The sequence below is a fragment of the Arvicola amphibius genome, chromosome 3 (genome assembly GCF_903992535.2).
Source record: "Arvicola amphibius chromosome 3, mArvAmp1.2, whole genome shotgun sequence".
Classification (NCBI taxonomy): Eukaryota; Metazoa; Chordata; class Mammalia; order Rodentia; family Cricetidae; genus Arvicola; species Arvicola amphibius.
The window spans coordinates 135020308-135039608 of NC_052049.1; the positions used below are offsets into that span (position 1 = coordinate 135020308).

The window sequence follows — 19301 nt, forward strand, 5'->3', positions numbered from 1 at the left end:
AGGCTAAAATGCTGTTACTTTTTTTTTTTTTTTTTTTTTTTTTTTTTTTTGCAAAAAGGTATTATTGCTGATTTTAAAAGTAACTCTGTGTAATTTAGGATGGGATCAGAGCAGCTAAAAGAAATATTCAGATTGAAATTCAGGTGGCTGTCCATAAGATTTATCAACAGTTGTCTGCTACTCTAGAGAGAGCCCTTCAAGCAAATAAGCATCACATTGGTGAGTAACTTCCTGTAAATAAAGATTGAGGATGTACACTTTGGCTTTAGGTAGAGAATCGGCTCCATTTTATGTTTAACGCTAGCAAATCAACTGACAAATAAGAGCAAAATACTTAAAAATTGATTAGTACTTTATATTATTATTTATAGTTTAGAGAAGCTTATTTTAGTTTCAAAAAAGTTTATTTAATCTCAAAGAAATTCTCAACTGTCTTTCTATTTTTGTTTCTTTTTTTTTTTAGAAGCCCAGCAACGTCTTCTTTTGGTTACAGTTTTTGCCCTCAGTGTTCATTATCAGCCAGTGGATGTTTCTTTGGCAATCTCCACTGGTCTGTTGAATGTATTGTCACAGTTATGTGGCACAGACACCATGTTAGGACAACCCCTGCAGTTGTTGCCAAAGACTGGTATTTCCCAGCTTAGCACAGCTTTGAAAGTGGCCAGTACAAGGTTGCTCCAGATTCTAGCTATCACTACGGGGTAAGTATTACAAAGGTCTTGGAAGAACTAGATGGGGCCTGTTCTTTTTGTATAGTATTTATCCCTTTTTTGTATTCTTGTTACTATTTTTCCTTTTATTTCACACAGAACCTATGCTGATAAATTAAGCCCAAAAGTAGTTCAATCCTTGTTGGATCTACTCTGTAGTCAGTTGAAGAATTTGTTATCCCAAACTGGTGTATTTATGGCCTCCTTTGGAGAAGAAGAAGATGAAGAAGAAGAAAAAAAAGTTGACTCCAGTGGAGAAAATGAAAAGAAAGATTTCAGAGGTAGTATAAGCTTTTTTACCTTTCTTGTTATATAAGATACTTGTTGAGGCTCCGCAGTGTGCATATGATAAGAACATCAGCTTCTTTCTGTTACAGTATAAAGGATTTTTTACTGTTTGCAACCCTTTCTCTGCACAGAGGAGGCTTTCTGACTGAGCCTCTGAAGCTCTGTTCAGTCTGCTGCTGCTTAAAGGTACTACTCAGCTCGGCTCTAGGGACTTGGATTTTAGGTGACCAGTTTCTCCAGGCTATCTAGGGAGAGGCTAAGATGTTTTCTAGGTTATTTAATTCTAATAAATCCCCTCTAACTACAGTCCTGACATAAATGTTCCCTGAGAGTAGATGGGCTTTGATAAGTGGCAACTGGGTTATTCTCAGAACCAAACTAACCAAATTTTTTCTTATACTTGGCCAGTATAATTTTTGGTTGCTGATACAACATTTGTTTTATTGTAAACATGGTTTTTTAGTTTCTTTTCCAGTTGTGGTAAAATATCTTGGCAAAAGCAACTTAGCAGAGAAAGGTTTTATTTGGCTTAAAGTACAAGCCATAGCAATGGGAACTTTAGGATTGGAGCAGTGGCTTTCACTGTTTTCATAGACTATGAAACTAAAGCAATGACTTCCAGTAGAGTTTACGCCTGGATCAGGAGAGCACTGCCCATGTTTTTAATGTAACTTCATGAATAAAGGTCTAAAATAAAATTGGTCATTATTCCAAAAAGATTGTGAGATACCATGTCTCATTCTCACAAAAAACTCGAGGAGCCCTTTAAAAGTTCCCTTGGGTCAGGTGGACAGATAGAAGAGAGCAGTCTACTTCACCATTCTTTGCTCCAGTTCTGTCTTCTCTAAAATAAGGGTAATTAGAAGCCAACTTGTGAAAATTGTTTTGAGGACTAAGTAACGTGATACGTTTAAGCACAGAGCATTATATTACACATAATGAAAGTTTAGTGGTGGTTAATATTTAATATTTTAATAGATAAAATTTGAAATTAAATAGTATTTAGATCATATAAATATTGTTTACTTAAGTGTGGGAGTAGAGAGAAGATACTGACAGATAGATGTAAAGTGATAAAGCATTGTCTTTGTTGTCACTGATTGATAGAGTCGTGATAGAGTCAAACCTGTCTATCAAACCTATAGAGACAGTGCAGTGCAAGAAGCTCAGAAGAAACATTTAAATCTCTTATGTGAGAATGTAGGAGGATATATGGTTTCAATTAAGGCCTAGTTTTTAGTTTCCCAGCTCAATCCAGGTAGGAAAGATTTGAATTCTGGTTTGAGGTTATAGTACATCATAGTGAGAAGGCATGGCAGCAGGAATGTGAGAAAACAGAAATGTAAAAGACACATTATTACATCTACAGGAAACAGTGGGGCAGAGGCTCAGGGTTGGTCGACCCTTCTCAGTTAAACTTCTGGAAACACCTGAAGGAACATCTCCTAGGTGATTCCAAAACCAGTCAAGTTGATAACAAAGGTTAACTGTCACATACACATTCTAACACGTTTACTCTTCTGCTACACATGTATAAAAGAGATTTCATCAGGGTTCATTTCAATTTTTCCTTTCCCTATCCTCTAGTTTTCAAAAATAGGCATGGCAACTTAGTGAAAACCTAGACTGTGAATTAAATTTGTGCTTAATGCAATTGAAGTATAAACTGATAAGATAAATTTTACCTTATTCTTATCCTGGGATTGCTGCTTTTCAGTTAAAATGTAAACTTATCTCTCCACTTTTCAGCTGCCCTTAGGAAACAACATGCAGCTGAACTCCATCTAGGGGATTTTTTAGTGTTTCTTCGAAGAGTTGTGTCTTCCAAAGCAATTCAATCAAAAATGGCTTCCCCCAAATGGACAGAGGTATTGCTAAACATAGCATCTCAGAAGTGCTCTTCAGGTATGTCTGTTGCCTCTGTTTAGAGTGCTTTTATGTGTTGCATGTATTTTATTAGGTGATGCTAGAATTTTGACAACAATGGGCACCTACGTGATCTTGATTTCATGACTTTTGATTATTTATTTGATTGATAGAAAATGCCAATTTCAGAGATAGTAATTGGTAAAGAATTAATAATGCCAAGTGGTGCTGGAGAAATTTTGATTTAGTCTGGAGAATTTGGCCCTATTTGTTAATATTTAAAATGTGTTAAAAAGTAGAGATGTATATAGTATATAATTTGCTACAAGTTTGACCTCACATTTTAGATTGTCAGATCAGATCTGAATTTATCTGTCCCCTCTATAATGATATAAGTTCAGCTGCCTTGATTGTGACTTCCATTTTTGTGGTATCTTGACAGTTCTATGTAAGTTTAACTCCTAGATCAAGCCTAGAAGTCTAGTAATCTTATACAGGTTATTGATAGCCTTTTGCTACTCTAGTCTTTCCCCATATTTTTGATAAACTATATAAAAATTAATATTTGATCATTTAAGTATACAGTTCAATGCATTAAGCCTATTTACTGTATTGTATCATTTTCACTCATTTCCAGAACTTTTTTATTATCCCTCCCTAATGTGTTTGAAACATGTAGAATCATAATATAATATTCCATGTTATCGATTTTTATGTGTTTACAGTTTTTAATATACTTAAGTAATTTAAGTATAATTTAACTTAGAGCTTCCTTTAATGACGTGAAGTTTATGTTTTTAAAGCATAAAGTAAAAGATACTCAATTATTTCACCTGATCCTATTAGGCATGTGTATATGAAGAGTACCTATTTGTACACCAAAATTTTGTCTGTGCATTTTCCAACGTTAGAAAAGCACAAACTGGGGCCAGAGAGATGGCTCAGTGGTTAAGAGCATTGCCTGCTCTTCCAAAGGTCCTGAGTTCAATTCCCGGCAACCACATGGTGGCTCACAACCATCTGTAAAGAGGTCTGGTGCCCTCTTCTGGCCTGCAGACATGCACACAGACAGAATATTGTATACATAATAAATAAATAAATATTTTAAAAAAAAGAAAAGCACAAACTGCTTACTGTGCATTGAAGGGTAACTGTAGTCAACATATAATATGTACACGTATGAAAGCTTAAACAAAAAACTCAGAAGCATTTCAAGCTCTGGAACAGGAAGTAGACTAGAGTAAGGGACTGAGAGCATATGTTGAGACTTTAGATGATCACAGACCTCTTAACAGTTCTGTTCCTACTGCATATGGAGTTTTGGTTAAATTATTAAACTCACTGAACCTCTGTTTCCTCATTAAACTGAGTTGTAATTCAGACTCTGAATTTAGGATTAATATGTATTATTACAGCCTTGGGGGGGGAGGGGTCCAGCCTCTAGACAGCACAGGACTTGAATCCACAGCATTGGCATATACTAAGACTTTTCTATTTGTGGCGGTTAAGGGGAAAGACATGTACTCTCTTAATGGTTTCCTTCTTTATTCTATATCCTTGTCTTCTTCTTTCCATGTTCCTTCTACTGTATACTTTTTTTCTATAGCTTATATACCCCAACAAAGTTTTTCAGGCAATATGAAAATTACAATGTGGTTACATTCTGTTTTTCAAGTGAATGACTGCAATGAATACAAAACAAACAGTAAAAACAGCATGTTTTCCATCTCCCTTACTTGATTAAACATTTTACATATTATCAGTGAAAAACAAATTGTCCTAAGAACCCACATACATTCGTTCATACCCAAGCAACTTGTTATAATTAGCCATGTGGACAAGTAAAGATATTCTTGTCAAGTCTTTCACTGGCAGGCTGCATTTTGCAGTAACAAAGAAAGGGCCAATTATTTTATTACTTACCTTGAAAGGTAATTTTACAAGGAATCTTAAAGGAATCACAAACCTAAACTTTTTTTTTTTAAAGATTTATTTATTATGTATACAACATTCTGCCTTCATGTATGCCCACATGGAGGAGGGTGCCAGATCTCATTACAGATGGTTGTGAGCCACCATGTGGTTGCTGGGAATTGAACTCAGGACCTCTGGAAGAATAGTCAGTGCTCTTAACTTCTGAGCCATCTCTCCAGCCCAAACCTAAACTTTTATATATGAAAAAGAATCGGTCAACTCTACTTTAAATCTTTGGAGTACATACTCATTTATTAATAGTTTTTTATGTCAGGAGATTGAGGGAAGAAATGGGTATAAGGAATTAATCCTTATAATTAATTAAACCTTTGATCATCACCAACCCTAGCAAGGAAAGCACGTCAGCTAGTAACAACTGGGCTGCTTTGTATTTTTAACCTCAGCTATGTGTCCTTGTGAACTTTAGATTGTTTTCTAGGGTTTTTCATCTCAAAGCTATTATCAAAACATCTGATCTAACTTGAAGTTATTTTAAAGCTTTGTTTCAGCTAATGATACATAGCGAAACCAGTGTCTTCGTCTTTCAGCATTAAAAGAATTTGAGCCAGCCTGGCTTAATCATTAACTTGAGCTATGATTTGTGCAACTCCTTAGGTCAAACTCACAGGACCTGGCTGTGTAACATTTCCTTGTATTTATTTTTATTCATCAAAATTCTGGGCCGGGCGGTGGTGGCGCACGCCTTTAATCCCAGCACTCGGGAGGCAGAGGCAGGCGGATCTCTGTGAGTTCGAGGCCAGCCTGGTCTACAAGAGCTAGTTCCAGGACAGGCTCTAGAAACTACAGGGAAACCCTGTCTCGAAAAACCAAAAAAAAAAAAAAGAAAAAAAAAATTCTGTATAAGCTGACATTATTATTATCAATTAGATAGTATAGCTTAGTGAGGAATCACCTTCACTGACAATCCACAGGTGAAAATGCCCATTAGAACGGGATGTTTCCATGAGATAAACACACTACACTATAGGCCGTGGGGGTCTCCCCATATCCATTCACACCATGCCAGATATTAGGGAAAGATAGTAGCAGCAAACATGTAAAGGCACAGCAGAAGCAAAAACCATTCTGGGATCTGTGGTCTCTAGCCTTGCCTATCTGAGATTGACCTATCAGGGATTTCTCCTGGTGGGCTGACACCTTGAACTTCAATAGCCACCTGATGCTCATCTGGCATGGCCATTGGCAGTATACTAAGTACATATTCTACCTCTGACACATGTGGTTGCAGTGCTTGTCCAATGAAGACATAAACTGGAACATGTACATGATGTACGTATATATACTAACAGGCATAGATTCGGTCCAGAATTAATATGACAGGTTAAAAGGTAGGTCTGTTTCATTTATGAACTGTTTTGTGGCCTTAAGTAAAAATTTTTACATGAAGTTTATTTTAACTATGTCTGTCAGTCATATCGATAACAAGAAGACTCGTTTGCTCACCCCATCCCCACCCAACCCCCCAGGCATTCCTCTGGTTGGTAACTTAAGAACAAGGCTCCTTGCACTTCATGTCCTTGAGGCCGTGCTACCAGCTTGTGAATCAGGCGTAGATGACGACCAAATGGCCCAGGTGTGTATTTTTTTTTTTTAATTTGTAGAAAGTGGTTTTCACATCTGCGGTGTGATTCACCCAAAACTAAGAGTTACTACAGTCTCTTTAGTTGTAAATGTGTCTTATCTTCAGTAGTATAGTCTCTACTTCTAAGATTGCTTTTTTTAAAGCCCTTTTTCTTAAGGAAGGGGGAGAAAATAAATTGTGGGATGTAAGAAATAGAGGAGTAGAAAATACATGTAACATCAAAAGGAAAGGACAGTCTAGAATTTCTTAGTAGGTTGGGCCTTTAGAGAGAGAAATGTGTGAGACAGTAAAACCAAAACAGATGTCTGCATCTAGAAAGGAGAAACAAGTAAAAACAAGCCATTTTGTAGTGAGCTGATGATCTTTTAAAACTAGAAATATTCTAGATAGAACCATCAGAAGTAGCTGTTAGATGTTAGCATAATAAATCTTCGTGTACCATTGAATATTACAGAATATAATAGCTCATAAAAATATGTAACATTTCTCTTTATAAGTTTTATCTTCCTTTCCCATCAATATATCAGGTTGTTGAACGTTTATTTTCCCTTCTGTCGGATTGTATGTGGGAGACTCCCATTGCTCAGGCCAAACACGCTATTCAAATAAAGGAAAAAGAACAAGAAATCAAACTACAGGTAATCTATTCTTCCCCCTGAAAAAATGTTTTTAAGCCTCATAAGTAGGTACCCTAGTGCCCATCTGTGTCTCTGGGTATAAAAGTCCTACCTTGAAGGTTCTTGTTATAGAATTTGCTCCACATCCTCTTTGTGTGTTGACTACTTCTCATCTCCTTCTTCCAGTCATGCCTTTTCTTATCCTTACTTCTCAAGTCATATTTTTCCATGAAGGTTTCTTGATCATCTTTCCTGTCTTCACTGCTAAGATTCTCAAAGGAGTAAACCATACATGTCATCTACTTCTCACTTTCTCTTCAGAGTGCTTATCACCCACCACGATGCCAAACTCTGTGAAGTATTAACATTATGCTTATAGTTGCTTTCCACTATCTGTAGGGAACTAAGACCATCCAAGCTTGCCCAGATCAGTTGATGCTTAAATTTCATATATAAAGTAGTATGGTATTTATATATGACTTAACATAATTCTCCTGTAAGCTTTAAATCATTTCTAGGTTCTCTAGTACATAATACAGTGTAAGCTTGTAAAGAGCTGTGATCTCATATATCCTATGTGATGAGAAGAGTCTAAACATGTTCAGTACATAATGCAGTTGGTTTTTAAAAAATTGTATTTCCGATCTGTGGTTGGTTGAATCTGTGATGTAGAATCTGGGATATATATAGAGGGCCCACTGTTTGCTATTTTACCATATCTTAATTGGTTCTTCTGTGTACCCATCCTTGTAGCATGAGGTTCCACTGATTTACTTTCTAAATAGGATTCTACTTCATACTCATAATCCTTAGCTTAGTTTTTCCAATTCCACACTTTTCCCGATTTTCCTTCCACCTTAGAAAATGGCCTTTTGTTCTTCTAGATTTTTCTTTCTCTATTTAAGTGTTGGGTATTATGTAACCTAATCTTAAGTCTCCCCCTAACCATCACATCTCTTCTTGTTTCCATATTCATAGATATATAATTTGACTCTATATGCCATTGATGCTTAAATTTTGAATTCTGTCTTCTATTAATTCACCAATGATAACCAAATAGACATCTCATACTTAGTATATTAAAAATAGCTCTATCACATTCTGTTCCTTCCTCAGCTTCTAGTTATTACTGAAGAGAAAAACCTTGGAATTCAAGCAGTAGGGATAAATCCTGGTGCCACTGCCAGTGGTCCCTCAGTCTGCCCCAGCCATGCAACTGTCAACCACATTCAGAAGGATTAGTTTGGTTCTATGCTTGTTCCTTCCCGGTCCGTCTGGTGTTGGTGAACTCCCATTACCTTGGGTGGACTGTTTCAGTGGGTGAACCCATCATGGTCTTAACCTCTTTTCTCATATTCTCATTCCTCCCACTCTTCAACTGGACTTTGGCAGCTCAGTCCAGTGCTCCTCTTTGGATTGATACCTTGCTCAATCTAGATATAGTAGGGAGGGCCTTGACCCTTCCCCAAAGCAATTTGCCTTACCCTCTCTGAAGAGTGGATGGGGGTTGGGAGGGTATGTGGAAGGAATGGGAGGAGGGAAGGGAGTGGGAACTTGGATTAGTATGTATAATGAAACAAGATTGTTTTCTTTTTAAAAAATTAAATAAATTTTAAAAAGTTAAAAAGGAAAAAGAAAACCTTGGAGTTATTCTCAGTTCCAGTCTCATTGTGTAACTGACTTGATTAGTCTCTGAGTAATGTAAATGAACAATACACTCTTCATAGGCACTGTATTCCTACTGCCTTACACAGTATCTGAAAACTGATAGATATATGATGTCTGTGGAATAAAACTAAGGAATGTACTAGAGATCTGTGGGCTCCCAAATACTGACCCAGTTCATTTCTGGTAGAAGCAAGGAGAGCTGGAGGAAGAGGATGAAAATCTCCCCATACAAGAAGTCTCTTTTGATCCAGAGAAAGCTCAGTGTTGCATTGTAGAAAATGGACAGATTTTAACTCACGGCAGTGGAGGAAAAGGATACGGATTGGCGTCAACGGGGGTAACTTCTGGGTGCTATCAGTGGAAGGTGAGGAGAATTCTTAGTAGTTGTTTTATTGTTGTTGTTTTGTATTTTTAGTTTTTAAAAAAGCATGTAAGTGGGGGAAAGCTCTGGAGACTCAACCCTAGACAAACAACTACAGACAAAGAACTAAAGAATACTGAGATGAAGAGAAATAGTTTTCGAGCACACCAGCTGGTTATCCAACACCAAATGGTCAGCCTGAAACTTAAATAGAAGTTACACTACACAGACTGAATACACACACACACACACACACACACACACACACACACACGTGTAACACACACACACACGTAACAACAATGAAAGAAAAAGAGGCCATGGATTTGAAAGAGAACAAGAAAGTGTATCAGATGGTTTGGAGGGCGAAAAGGGAAGGGGGAAATGATGTAATTATATTACAATCTCAAAAAATATTTAAAGGAGAATTTTGGTCCCATTTCTTTGGTTTCTTTAATTAAGAAATAGAACTTCCTTAGGAAAGAAAGACTTATGTGTTATGTAATTAATGCTTTGTCATGGTATTATAAGTGGAGGCTGAGTAAAGGAGATAAACTGCTATTTATGTAACACTTCTTTAGGCTAAAATTGCCTTAAATTTTAAAATGAAGGGTTAAAAGCATGTGAATTAAAGGGGTCACACAGAGCACATATTTCCCCCATTAGTGAGATTATACCATCAGATATGTCACGTTTTTGCCTGTGAAAACTTTAGAGATACATCACTAAAGACGTTTTATTAGGTACAGGCTTATGATTACCTTTTGTGTGGTATGTGTTCATACTTTAGGTTCCCAGAAGGAAAGAGGGTAAATGACCTCAGTCTTATTCCTTAGAAAAACACCTGTAGGTACATCAGGCCAGCCTTATCAATTAAGGAAGGTTGTTGTTTTTGTTGTTGAATTTTTTATTGTTGTTGTGTGTTTGTTTTAAAATCAATGGAAGGAGTAGTTTATTGGTCCAGTTCCCATGCCAGCCACAGGCCAGCTTACAAGCAGGACTCTCTGCTGTATTAACTCCCTTTGTGATTCTTGGCTGTCATGCATTACAGTAAAACTGTTAACAAGACGCCATGCAACTAGTGAGCCCAAACTATAATATTGACTTGTGCCTTTTAGGTATCTTGGACTTAGTTAAATTTTATATGGCTTCATTCTTTTTTTTGTTTGTTTGTTTGTTTTTTTGTTTTTTCGAGACAGGGTTTCTCTGTGGCTTTGGAGCCTGTCCTGGAACTAGCTCTTGTAGACCAGGCTGGTCTCGAACTCATAGAGATCCGCCTGCCTCTGCCTCCCGAGTGCTGGGATTAAAGGCGTGCTCCACCACCACCCGGCTATGGCTTCATTCTTAAGCTTTTTGTTCTGGTTTTTTTTTATTTTGTTTTGAGGCAAGGTCTCTCTCACTGTGTAGCCTTAGTTGTCTTGGAACTAACTATGTAGCTCAAGCTGGCCTGAACTCAGATATCCCCCTACTTCTTTCTGCCTCTCAAGTGCTGCGATTAAATGTGTGCTGCTACACCTAGCACCATTAATATGTTTTCTTTATTAATATTTTGCTGTTTGTGTTTGGTTTTTAAGACGGTGTCTTGCTGTGTAGTCCAAACTGGTTTTTAGTTCAGGATTCCTGTCTTAGTCTTTCAAAAACACTTCCATGATGGACATGTGCCCCCAAGCTCAACTTGTATTAACTTTTAAAGCCTGGTTTAGTATTAGTTTAACATAATACAATTCTGAACAGTCTAGGGTTGACCTGCCGTTATTATGGAGTGCACAGAACAAAATGCAGCCCCATAGAGCATCCATCTCATCTATAATTGTTAGGTCACCTCTGTGCAGCACAGTCATCGTCAGGTAGTGAGGCTCTCCCATCCCAGTGTAGCCTGCCGTTATGGAGCCTTCTACTTTCCTGTCTATTTTTATTTCATCTTGAATGGTTTAACTCAGTCCCTTGTTTCAGAGAGACTGTCCGAAGCAGTCAGTTTGAAGAATTTTGCTCTCTTTGACTTTGTCTGTGCCGACATTTGGAAGTGTTCTGTGAGAAAGTTAGAAGCAGGAACTTACCCCTGCTATCTTTGAGTCAGGGTTGAAGAAGATTCCAAAGTCAGTTTGAGTTTCAAGTGATCACAGCAGCTTTCAGGGCAATGCTACTTTTCCCCTTCCAGAAGGAGAACAATTGGGAACAGTTTTAATGCTTGATGCCCTTGCCACACCTCCTAGACATTGGGCTTTGTCTACTCAGTGTTATAAAATACTTGGTGTGCCCATTCAGTAATTATAACTTGAATTATTTTCAATTTTGATCATTCTTTTAGTTTTTATGTACGGATGAGTTGAGTGTAAGAGGGACAAAAGAATTTTCTCACACAAAAACCTTTTTGTAAAGAATTAGAAAGGTTATCGGTTGGTCAGGACAAAAATTCTAACTTTTTTTTCCAAGTTGAGATTTAAAAACCTATAAGTTGAGGATGAAGAGATGGCTCAGTGGTTAAGAGTACTGGCTGCTTCCCTCCCTACCCCCTGAGGACTCGGGTTCAATTTCCAGCACCAACATGGAAGCTCATGACTATCTGTAACTCCACTTCTATGGGCTCTGATTCCTCTTCTGACCTTTGCAGGCTCTTTCATGCACATGATATATAGATACACACACAGGCAATACACTTATATTCTATAAAATATATCTCTTTTGTCCTGATTGTAAATGCAATAATTAGCCTCGAAAAAAACCAGTCTCTTTCTTGGGCCAGCTTAACTACCTTACAAAGATGTCTTGTGTATCAGAAGAAAGACAAGGATTATAGAACCACACTACTCATACCTAAACCAGAAAGCTGAATGAGCACATTAAGTGAGAAGTGAGCATCACTAGCAGGGGGTTGAGTCAGTCCCTTAAAGAAAGGAGGGAGGATGCTAGTCCCTGTAGTTTTCCATCCTTTCTGAATAAAATGTACGTAGAGAGTAGTTGCAAATCTGTGTGTAAGAAGTTGAAGCTTTCTACAAACAATTTTTTTTTCAAATGCTCCCTCAGCCTCATAATAAAATTATAAGCTAAAATCATTTACTTTAAATATTATAGGTACCAAAGGTTATTCTTAATATTTACATGGTGAAGAATGTTTGCCTTTTTATAAACTGATGAAATTATTTCATTTTTATGTTATTTCTTCTTACTTTGAAAAGAAAGTTATTATGTTCCCATAAATGTGTAAATATTACTTACAAATATATTTCCAATTCTCAATGTAATAGCACACAGTTTTTTTTTTCAGTACTAATGAACATTATGTCCGTTTTTTTCTTTTTCTTTTTTTTAGTTTTATATTGTGAAGGAAAATAGAGGTAATGAGGGCACGTGTGTTGGAGTTTCTCGCTGGCCAGTACATGATTTTAATCACCGCACTACCTCAGACATGTGGCTCTATAGGGCTTACAGTGGTAACCTCTATCACAATGGAGAACAGACTCTGACGCTGTCCAGCTTTACTCAAGGAGATTTCATTACCTGTGTGTTAGACATGGAAGCCAGGACCATTTCTTTTGGGAAAAATGGAGAGGTACTGAAATCTGTTTACAAATACAACTCTTAAGTCCCTTCCTCCCTCCTCCCTTCCCTCCCTCCCTTCATCCCTTCTTCCTTCCCTCCTCCTTTGTTCCTTTCTTTTCCCAAATTCAAATCCCACTCTTGTTATAGATGCTGGTTATTTAGTGTATAGGGTTTTACTTTCTTCTTCTTTGTTTTTTTTTTTTTTTGTTTGGTTTTGTTTTTGATGCTTTCTGATTTTTTAAATTCTTTATTGATGTCAAACTAACAACAAGGTGGTAAAAATCAAGTAAGATTTTTTTCAAACAAGTAAATAGTTTAGCATCACATTCTGTGTGGCATTGCCTTGGGTGGTAGGGCAGTTGATATATGGCTCTAATAACTTTTGTTCTATCTCATAACCTTTGAATTTTAATGACTACATAATATCAATTTTAAAAGCAATTTCAGATTTTGTTTTGTTTTGTCTTTTTTTGCTTCTCTGTCACACTCTAGGAACCCAAATTAGCTTTTGAAGATGTGGATGCAGCAGAGTTGTACCCGTGTGTAATGTTCTATAGCAGCAACCCCGGTGAGAAGGTAACAATCCCAACCTGTATTACGCATAAGGGATACCAGTTATTTTAAACTAGTGTTATGTTAGTATGATACAGTGGTCATAAAATAGGAAGGTATCTCTACCATTACAAGTACCTGGCCCATAGAAGTCTTTCTTCTAGAAGGGTAGATAATTTTGGGAATTATCTTTACTCCGTATTAAGGCACTCTAGTTGTATAGAAAACCAACTTGAAAACAGTGGCACTGTGAGAGTTACAGGAACTGTATTAGGACTAATATGGTTCATTGGTAGTTATGGATATGAGGAGAAATACTCAAATGTAATAAAATAACATTAGCTGAATAATGCAAGTTAAGTTATGGTGGGGAAACTACCTTTTATTCATGTGGGAGAGTTCTCAGACTTTGTAAGATGTTACAGCTTTGAATGTGGTGAAAACAGTATTAAGGGCAGTTGGTCTCACTGAAACAGTTTTTTTTTTTATGTAAAACAAAAGCAGAAACTAGCTTCTCTTTGTGGGTAGTGGTGATGTTTTTCCATTTCCCACCCTTTTACTTGAGGGTGTGGTGTAACTTAGGTCTCTGGTCAAGAATTTCTAGTGGAATTGTATACTAGAAAATTTTAAAGTTAAATTTCTTATAATGAAAATCTTAGACATAGTAGATATTAATCATGAAAATTGCCGTGTGTGTATATATATATGTGTTTATATACATGCATACATACATACATATATATGTTTATATATGTGTGTATATATATGTGCATGTGTATGTATGTATGTAAACTTTTAAGGAATTTAAGATTAGCCATTCGCAAGACAGATTACTTCTTGAACAAGTACCAATTAACTGCAGGTAAAGTAGAGGCTGCTGTGTGCCTGATATCATCCTTGGCTCTGGTTGTGTTCTTATAATATTCTTTGAGGAAAGGAAATAGTTAACATTAAGTTAACTATTCATAGTGAACCTAGTAAGTGCTTTGACTATATCACTATTTTTAAAATAAGTTTAGGGTATGGGTACTATTGTTGATGTCTTTTTTTTTTCAGGTGAAGAAGCTAAGACTTAGATTGCTTGCTAAGATTGTAGACAATTACGATTTAAATTCAAGTCTCACTCCTCTTTTAACCTCTTTAGGGAGTAAGAGAGAGGAGACAGGGCCTTTTATATAGCCTAGACTTGTGAACTCACAGAGATTCTGAAGTTTATTAGAAAAGTCCTCCAGACAGAATAAATATATTTATGGTTAGAATCCTAAAGCTGGATGGGTTCTCCAAAGTTTACATAAGTTGGAAAGCACCAAGCCTACAAGAATATTAGTAGGATTCGCGTATACAACCAGGACAAAGAAGGACTTTGGACTCAAGGTCTTCCGGGTGCTGAAACTACAGACATGTGCCACCACACTAGCTTCTGCTCTTCAATTCTGTGTCTACTTGCAATGTTCATACTGGGACTATCCTAGTTATGTAGTTTTATAATTTTACATTTGTGCCCTGGAAACAATGTAAGATACTATATTATCCTGGAGTTTTAAGGATGATAGTTACTATCTCTTTCAGATATTTGTTTTGGACTAAATTGAGTCAGTCACATATACCTCCCTCATGTCTATCCTTTGAGTGGTTGTAACTGCTTTGGAACTTGTGGACTACACGAGGTTCAAATGGCAGGGCATTCTAAAGAGCTGATATTGCTAATTAATTCAGCAGATCTCTAACTTTTCCTACCCCATTGTTGGAGGTGGGGTCACTTGATATATGACAGCATACTAATATTAGTTCATCATACAATTCCATTTGCTAGAACCTCTGTTGACAAACAGTTAAGAAAACCTATTAACATCACACACATTCCACCTTCTCTTCTTTCATGTAGGTGAAAATTTGTGATATGCAAATGCGTGGCACACCACGGGATTTACTTCCAGGAGACCCTATTTGTAGTCCAGTAGCAGCAGTGCTAGCTGAGGCCACTATTCAGCTTATCCGTATCCTTCACCGAACAGACCGTTGGACTTACTGCATTAACAAAAAGATGATGGAAAGGCTACATAAAATTAAGATTTGTATTAAAGAGTCAGGTCAGAAGCTAAAGAAAAGCCGCTCGGTTCAGAGCCGAGAGGAAAATGAAATGAGAGAGGAGAAAGAGAACAAAGAAGAAGAAAAAGGTAAACATAACAGGCATGGCCTTGCTGACCTCTCAGAACCGCAGCTAAGGACTCTTTGCATAGAGGTGTGGCCTGTGCTAGCAGTGATAGGAGGAGTTGATGCCGGCCTGAGAGTTGGAGGTCGATGTGTTCACAAGCAAACTGGGCGCCATGCCACGCTGCTGGGAGTGGTCAAAGAAGGCAGCACATCTGCCAAAGTCCAGTGGGATGAAGCCGAAATTACCATCAGGTATGATGTGTTGAGTTTTGTTTATAGCAGATAGGCGTTTGATGATGAAATGGGCAGTTGCCCATGGACAGTGAGTAATAGTGTGTTGCAGAACCTCTGCTAGTTAACTTTTAAAAATGATTTTCTTTGCTGCTAGATATTATTTTGATTTATATTATTTTGATTTACTAAAATAAAAATGATCTGTAAAATAAATTTTTAAATTTTGTTGGTGAAGAACTGATAAGTTTACTAGACTTAACTTGTTTTTTATTTGGGTTCCTGCTTCTTGTTGCTGGGAGGTATCTTTGCCAGAGATCACACTTGGTCTTGTGCATGCTAGACAAGTGGTCTCTCACTGAGTTCTGCCTTGCCTGTGTTCTGCCTTTTGATCATTTCCATTATACACTTGGACGGTAAAATTCCAGCTGGATAACTTATTGACCAGATTTTATGTTCAAGAGGCCCTGTGGTAGGAACATCTACGTGAGAACTACCTTTTTTTTAAATTAAAACTTTATTTTTATGCATGTGGGTATTTTGTCTGCGTGTGTGTCTGTGCACCACCTGTGTGTCTAATGCCTGCAGAGGCCAGAAAAAGACATTGCATCTCTGGAACTGGAGTTACAGATAGTTGTGAGCCACTATGTGCATACTGTGAACTGAACCTGATTCCCTGTAAAAGGAACTCATGCTCTTAACCACTGAGCCATCTTTCCAGTCCTATAATGAGCTCTCCCATCATTTTTTTGTGACTGAATGTCGTAACTTAAACTGGCCTATAACTCACTGTGTAATCCAAATAGACCTCAAACTCATGATCCCCTTATGTTAACCTCCCAAGTGCTGGGAGTACAGATGTATGCTATAACCCCCAGCCCTACCTTTTTAAAATACTTATTTTTATTCTCTCAATGTACATTATTTTTACAGTTATGAGAGTTACATTTATCTGACACAAGCAAGATGCTTAAGAGCATTTGAGTGTATTTGTATGTATATAGTTTAAAATATAAACTTCATATATTCGATGTTAAACATTTCTATTCATAAAGGATTTCACCTATCTGAGTATATAATTTTATCATTTGGAAATAAGGATTTATTAATAATATTATGTAACTATTGATTATATTAGCTAATGTGATTCTTTTATATATTAATATGACAGAACATTATCTTAAAGAGTGATTTATAGTATTTAATGAAAGTAGTACTATTTTGGAACTAAATAAACATGATAGACTCAGTTGAAAAAATACATATATGTAAAGTTTATATGCAGTGTCTGACTATAATGTACTTTGTTGTATATCCTTCATCTCATAGAAACCTAAGAAACTCAGTGACAGCTTTACAAAATCACATAAGTGTTTTCCTTTGCCTTTATTCTTTGCTTTGTTTCAGAGAAGAGTCAATATCTTAATATATGTGTAGCATAGTAAAATATGTAAGTTAAATACATGAGAAAAGAAAAATGTGGCAAAGGGAAAATGAGATTAGGAAGATAAGTCAGTCAAGAAGTAGGCAATTACAGCAAAACTTCAGACACTTGCTAAGCTCTTTCTTGTATTTTCTGTAATCAATGTGACTCTTAAACTTCAGGAATTTTATGCCATATATCCTGGATATATAATTATATTCTTGCTTAAAGTACAATATGTGTATCAGTTGAAGATTACAAAGTAAAATTTTTAATGAGAAAGTCTCCTATGGAAGAGGTTACAAAGATCTACTACATACTCAACACAAACTAGATTTATTATGTAAATTTTCCAACTAGCTTATATCAAACTACATCTGCCTTATCTCCTATTCTGCAAGTAAAGTTACATAGTCTTATTCTTTTGCTTTGTGTGTCAGTGGTTGCTTTGGTGCTGTTATGGCAAGGTTGAGTGATAGCAACAGAGCCCATGTGCTCCCAGAGCTCTAAGGTAGCTAGACCTTGGAAGTTTGCTATTCTGCTTTATATTATATATTGATAAATATTCTCATTTGAAAGCACATGTACATTTCATTGTTGTTGCATTTAGCATTACATCTCAATTTCCTCATAATATCATTTTTTTCATTCTGTAATGATATCAGTTTGTGTAAACTATTCTCTGTATTGTGTACATGATGTGTCTTGTTTTGTCTATGTTATTTTCTGTACCTTCCTCCTGTCTTTCCCTCACTTGCTTTTTCCTGTGTCATTCTGATCTTTATTAAAGCTTCCCAACTTTTTGGTCGCCTAGTGATACTCCATTGTATAACCTGGAACCCTGTGAACCACTGCTGTTTGATGTGGCGCGATTCCGAGGCCTGACAGCTTCTGTGCTGCTGGACCTAACATACCTGACAGGCATTCATGAAGATGTGGGGAAACAGAGCATCAAGCGACATGAAAAGAAACACCGTCATGAGTCTGAAGAAAAGGGGGACACTGAGCAGAAACCTGAGAGTGAATCTATTTTAGATGTACGAACAGGGTTAATATCTGATGATGTCAAAAGTCAGGGTACCACAAGCTCCAAATCAGAAAATGAAATAGCTTCATTTTCTTTAGAACCAACACTGCCAGGTGTGGAATCCCAACATCAAGTAACAGAAGGAAAAAGAAAAAATCATGAACATATATCCAAAACCCACGACATAGCTCAGTCAGAAATCAGAGCAGTCCAGCTTTCCTATCTCTACCTCGGTGCTATGAAGTCACTTAGTGCTCTTCTTGGCTGTAGTAAATATGCTGAGCTCTTGCTGATTCCAAAAGTTCTAGCAGAAAATGGTCACAACTCAGACTGTGCAAGCTCTCCAGTTGTTCACGAGGATGTGGAGATGCGTGCTGCTCTACAGTTCCTGATGCGGCACATGGTGAAGCGAGCAGTCATGCGGTCACCCATAAAGCGAGCGTTGGGGTTAGCTGATCTGGAACGGGCTCAAGCTATGATTTACAAACTAGTGGTCCATGGGCTCGTGGAAGACCAATTTGGGGGCAAAATTAAGCAAGGTATGTTACCTGATGAAAATATAACTTAAAAGTAACATAATCCTACAAATGATTTGTGTGTGTGTGTGTGTGTGTGTGTGTGTGTGTATAAAACAATGTCAAATTCCTTTGGCACATATATATATATATATATATATGTGCCTATATATATATGTGTGTGTGTGTGTGTGTGCCAAAGGAATTTGACATTGTTTTATCTTTGTAAGATAAATGGTCATTGTTTCGTTACTTTTACATTAGTGATTATTGAGTACCTGTAATTTTCTATTTTTAATCTATATAAACACTAAAATTTGATAATTGTTATTAAATTTTGGAAAGCTGAAATTACCAGGTCTGGTGGTGCCTCTTTAATCCCAGCACTCAGAACCCAGAGGCAGAGAGATCTCTGTGGGTTCAATGTCAGGCTGCTTGCTTTATATAGTGAATTCTAGGACTGCCAAGGCTATATAGTGAAACCCTGTCTCCAAAGAAATAAAAATAAACAGACAAAAACAGCTGACATTTAATTCATTCTTTAAAAGGTATTTAATTATTTATTGATCTGATTTGAAATATATTCTTAAAACTTCTCAGAGATGTTTTTAAGATGTGCTATTTCATAAACAGTATATTGTGTGAAAAGACCCTGGTTTTGATTATCTTTAGCTTCACTTTGAGAAATAGTACAAAGTTTTAAATAAAAATGAGAATCATTGAGAAAATATTTATCGAATGCTTAATGCTACATAAAATAGTATCCCTTTCC

General features: G+C 36.7%; 1 protein-coding gene across 9 annotated transcripts in view; it reads left to right on the forward strand.

Annotated features, from left to right (window-relative positions):
* Window positions 1–19301, forward strand: part of Herc1 (HECT and RLD domain containing E3 ubiquitin protein ligase family member 1) — a 183741-nt gene that overhangs the window by 107860 nt on the left and 56580 nt on the right. For 7 of the 9 annotated variants that reach the window (XM_038321217.1, XM_038321216.1, XM_038321223.2 and 4 more), the window contains 11 exons: window positions 99–219; window positions 464–701; window positions 810–991; window positions 2748–2903; window positions 6326–6432; window positions 6969–7079; window positions 8914–9090; window positions 12398–12637; window positions 13120–13203; window positions 15065–15585; window positions 17778–18553. In XM_038321217.1, coding sequence (XP_038177145.1) covers window positions 99–219; window positions 464–701; window positions 810–991; window positions 2748–2903; window positions 6326–6432; window positions 6969–7079; window positions 8914–9090; window positions 12398–12637; window positions 13120–13203; window positions 15065–15585; window positions 17778–18553 — 2713 coding nt within the window. The remainder of the gene's footprint in view (window positions 1–98; window positions 220–463; window positions 702–809; window positions 992–2747; window positions 2904–6325; window positions 6433–6968; window positions 7080–8913; window positions 9091–12397; window positions 12638–13119; window positions 13204–15064; window positions 15586–17777; window positions 18554–19301) is intronic. The other 2 variants (XM_038321222.1, XM_038321219.1) reach the window with 2 other exon arrangements.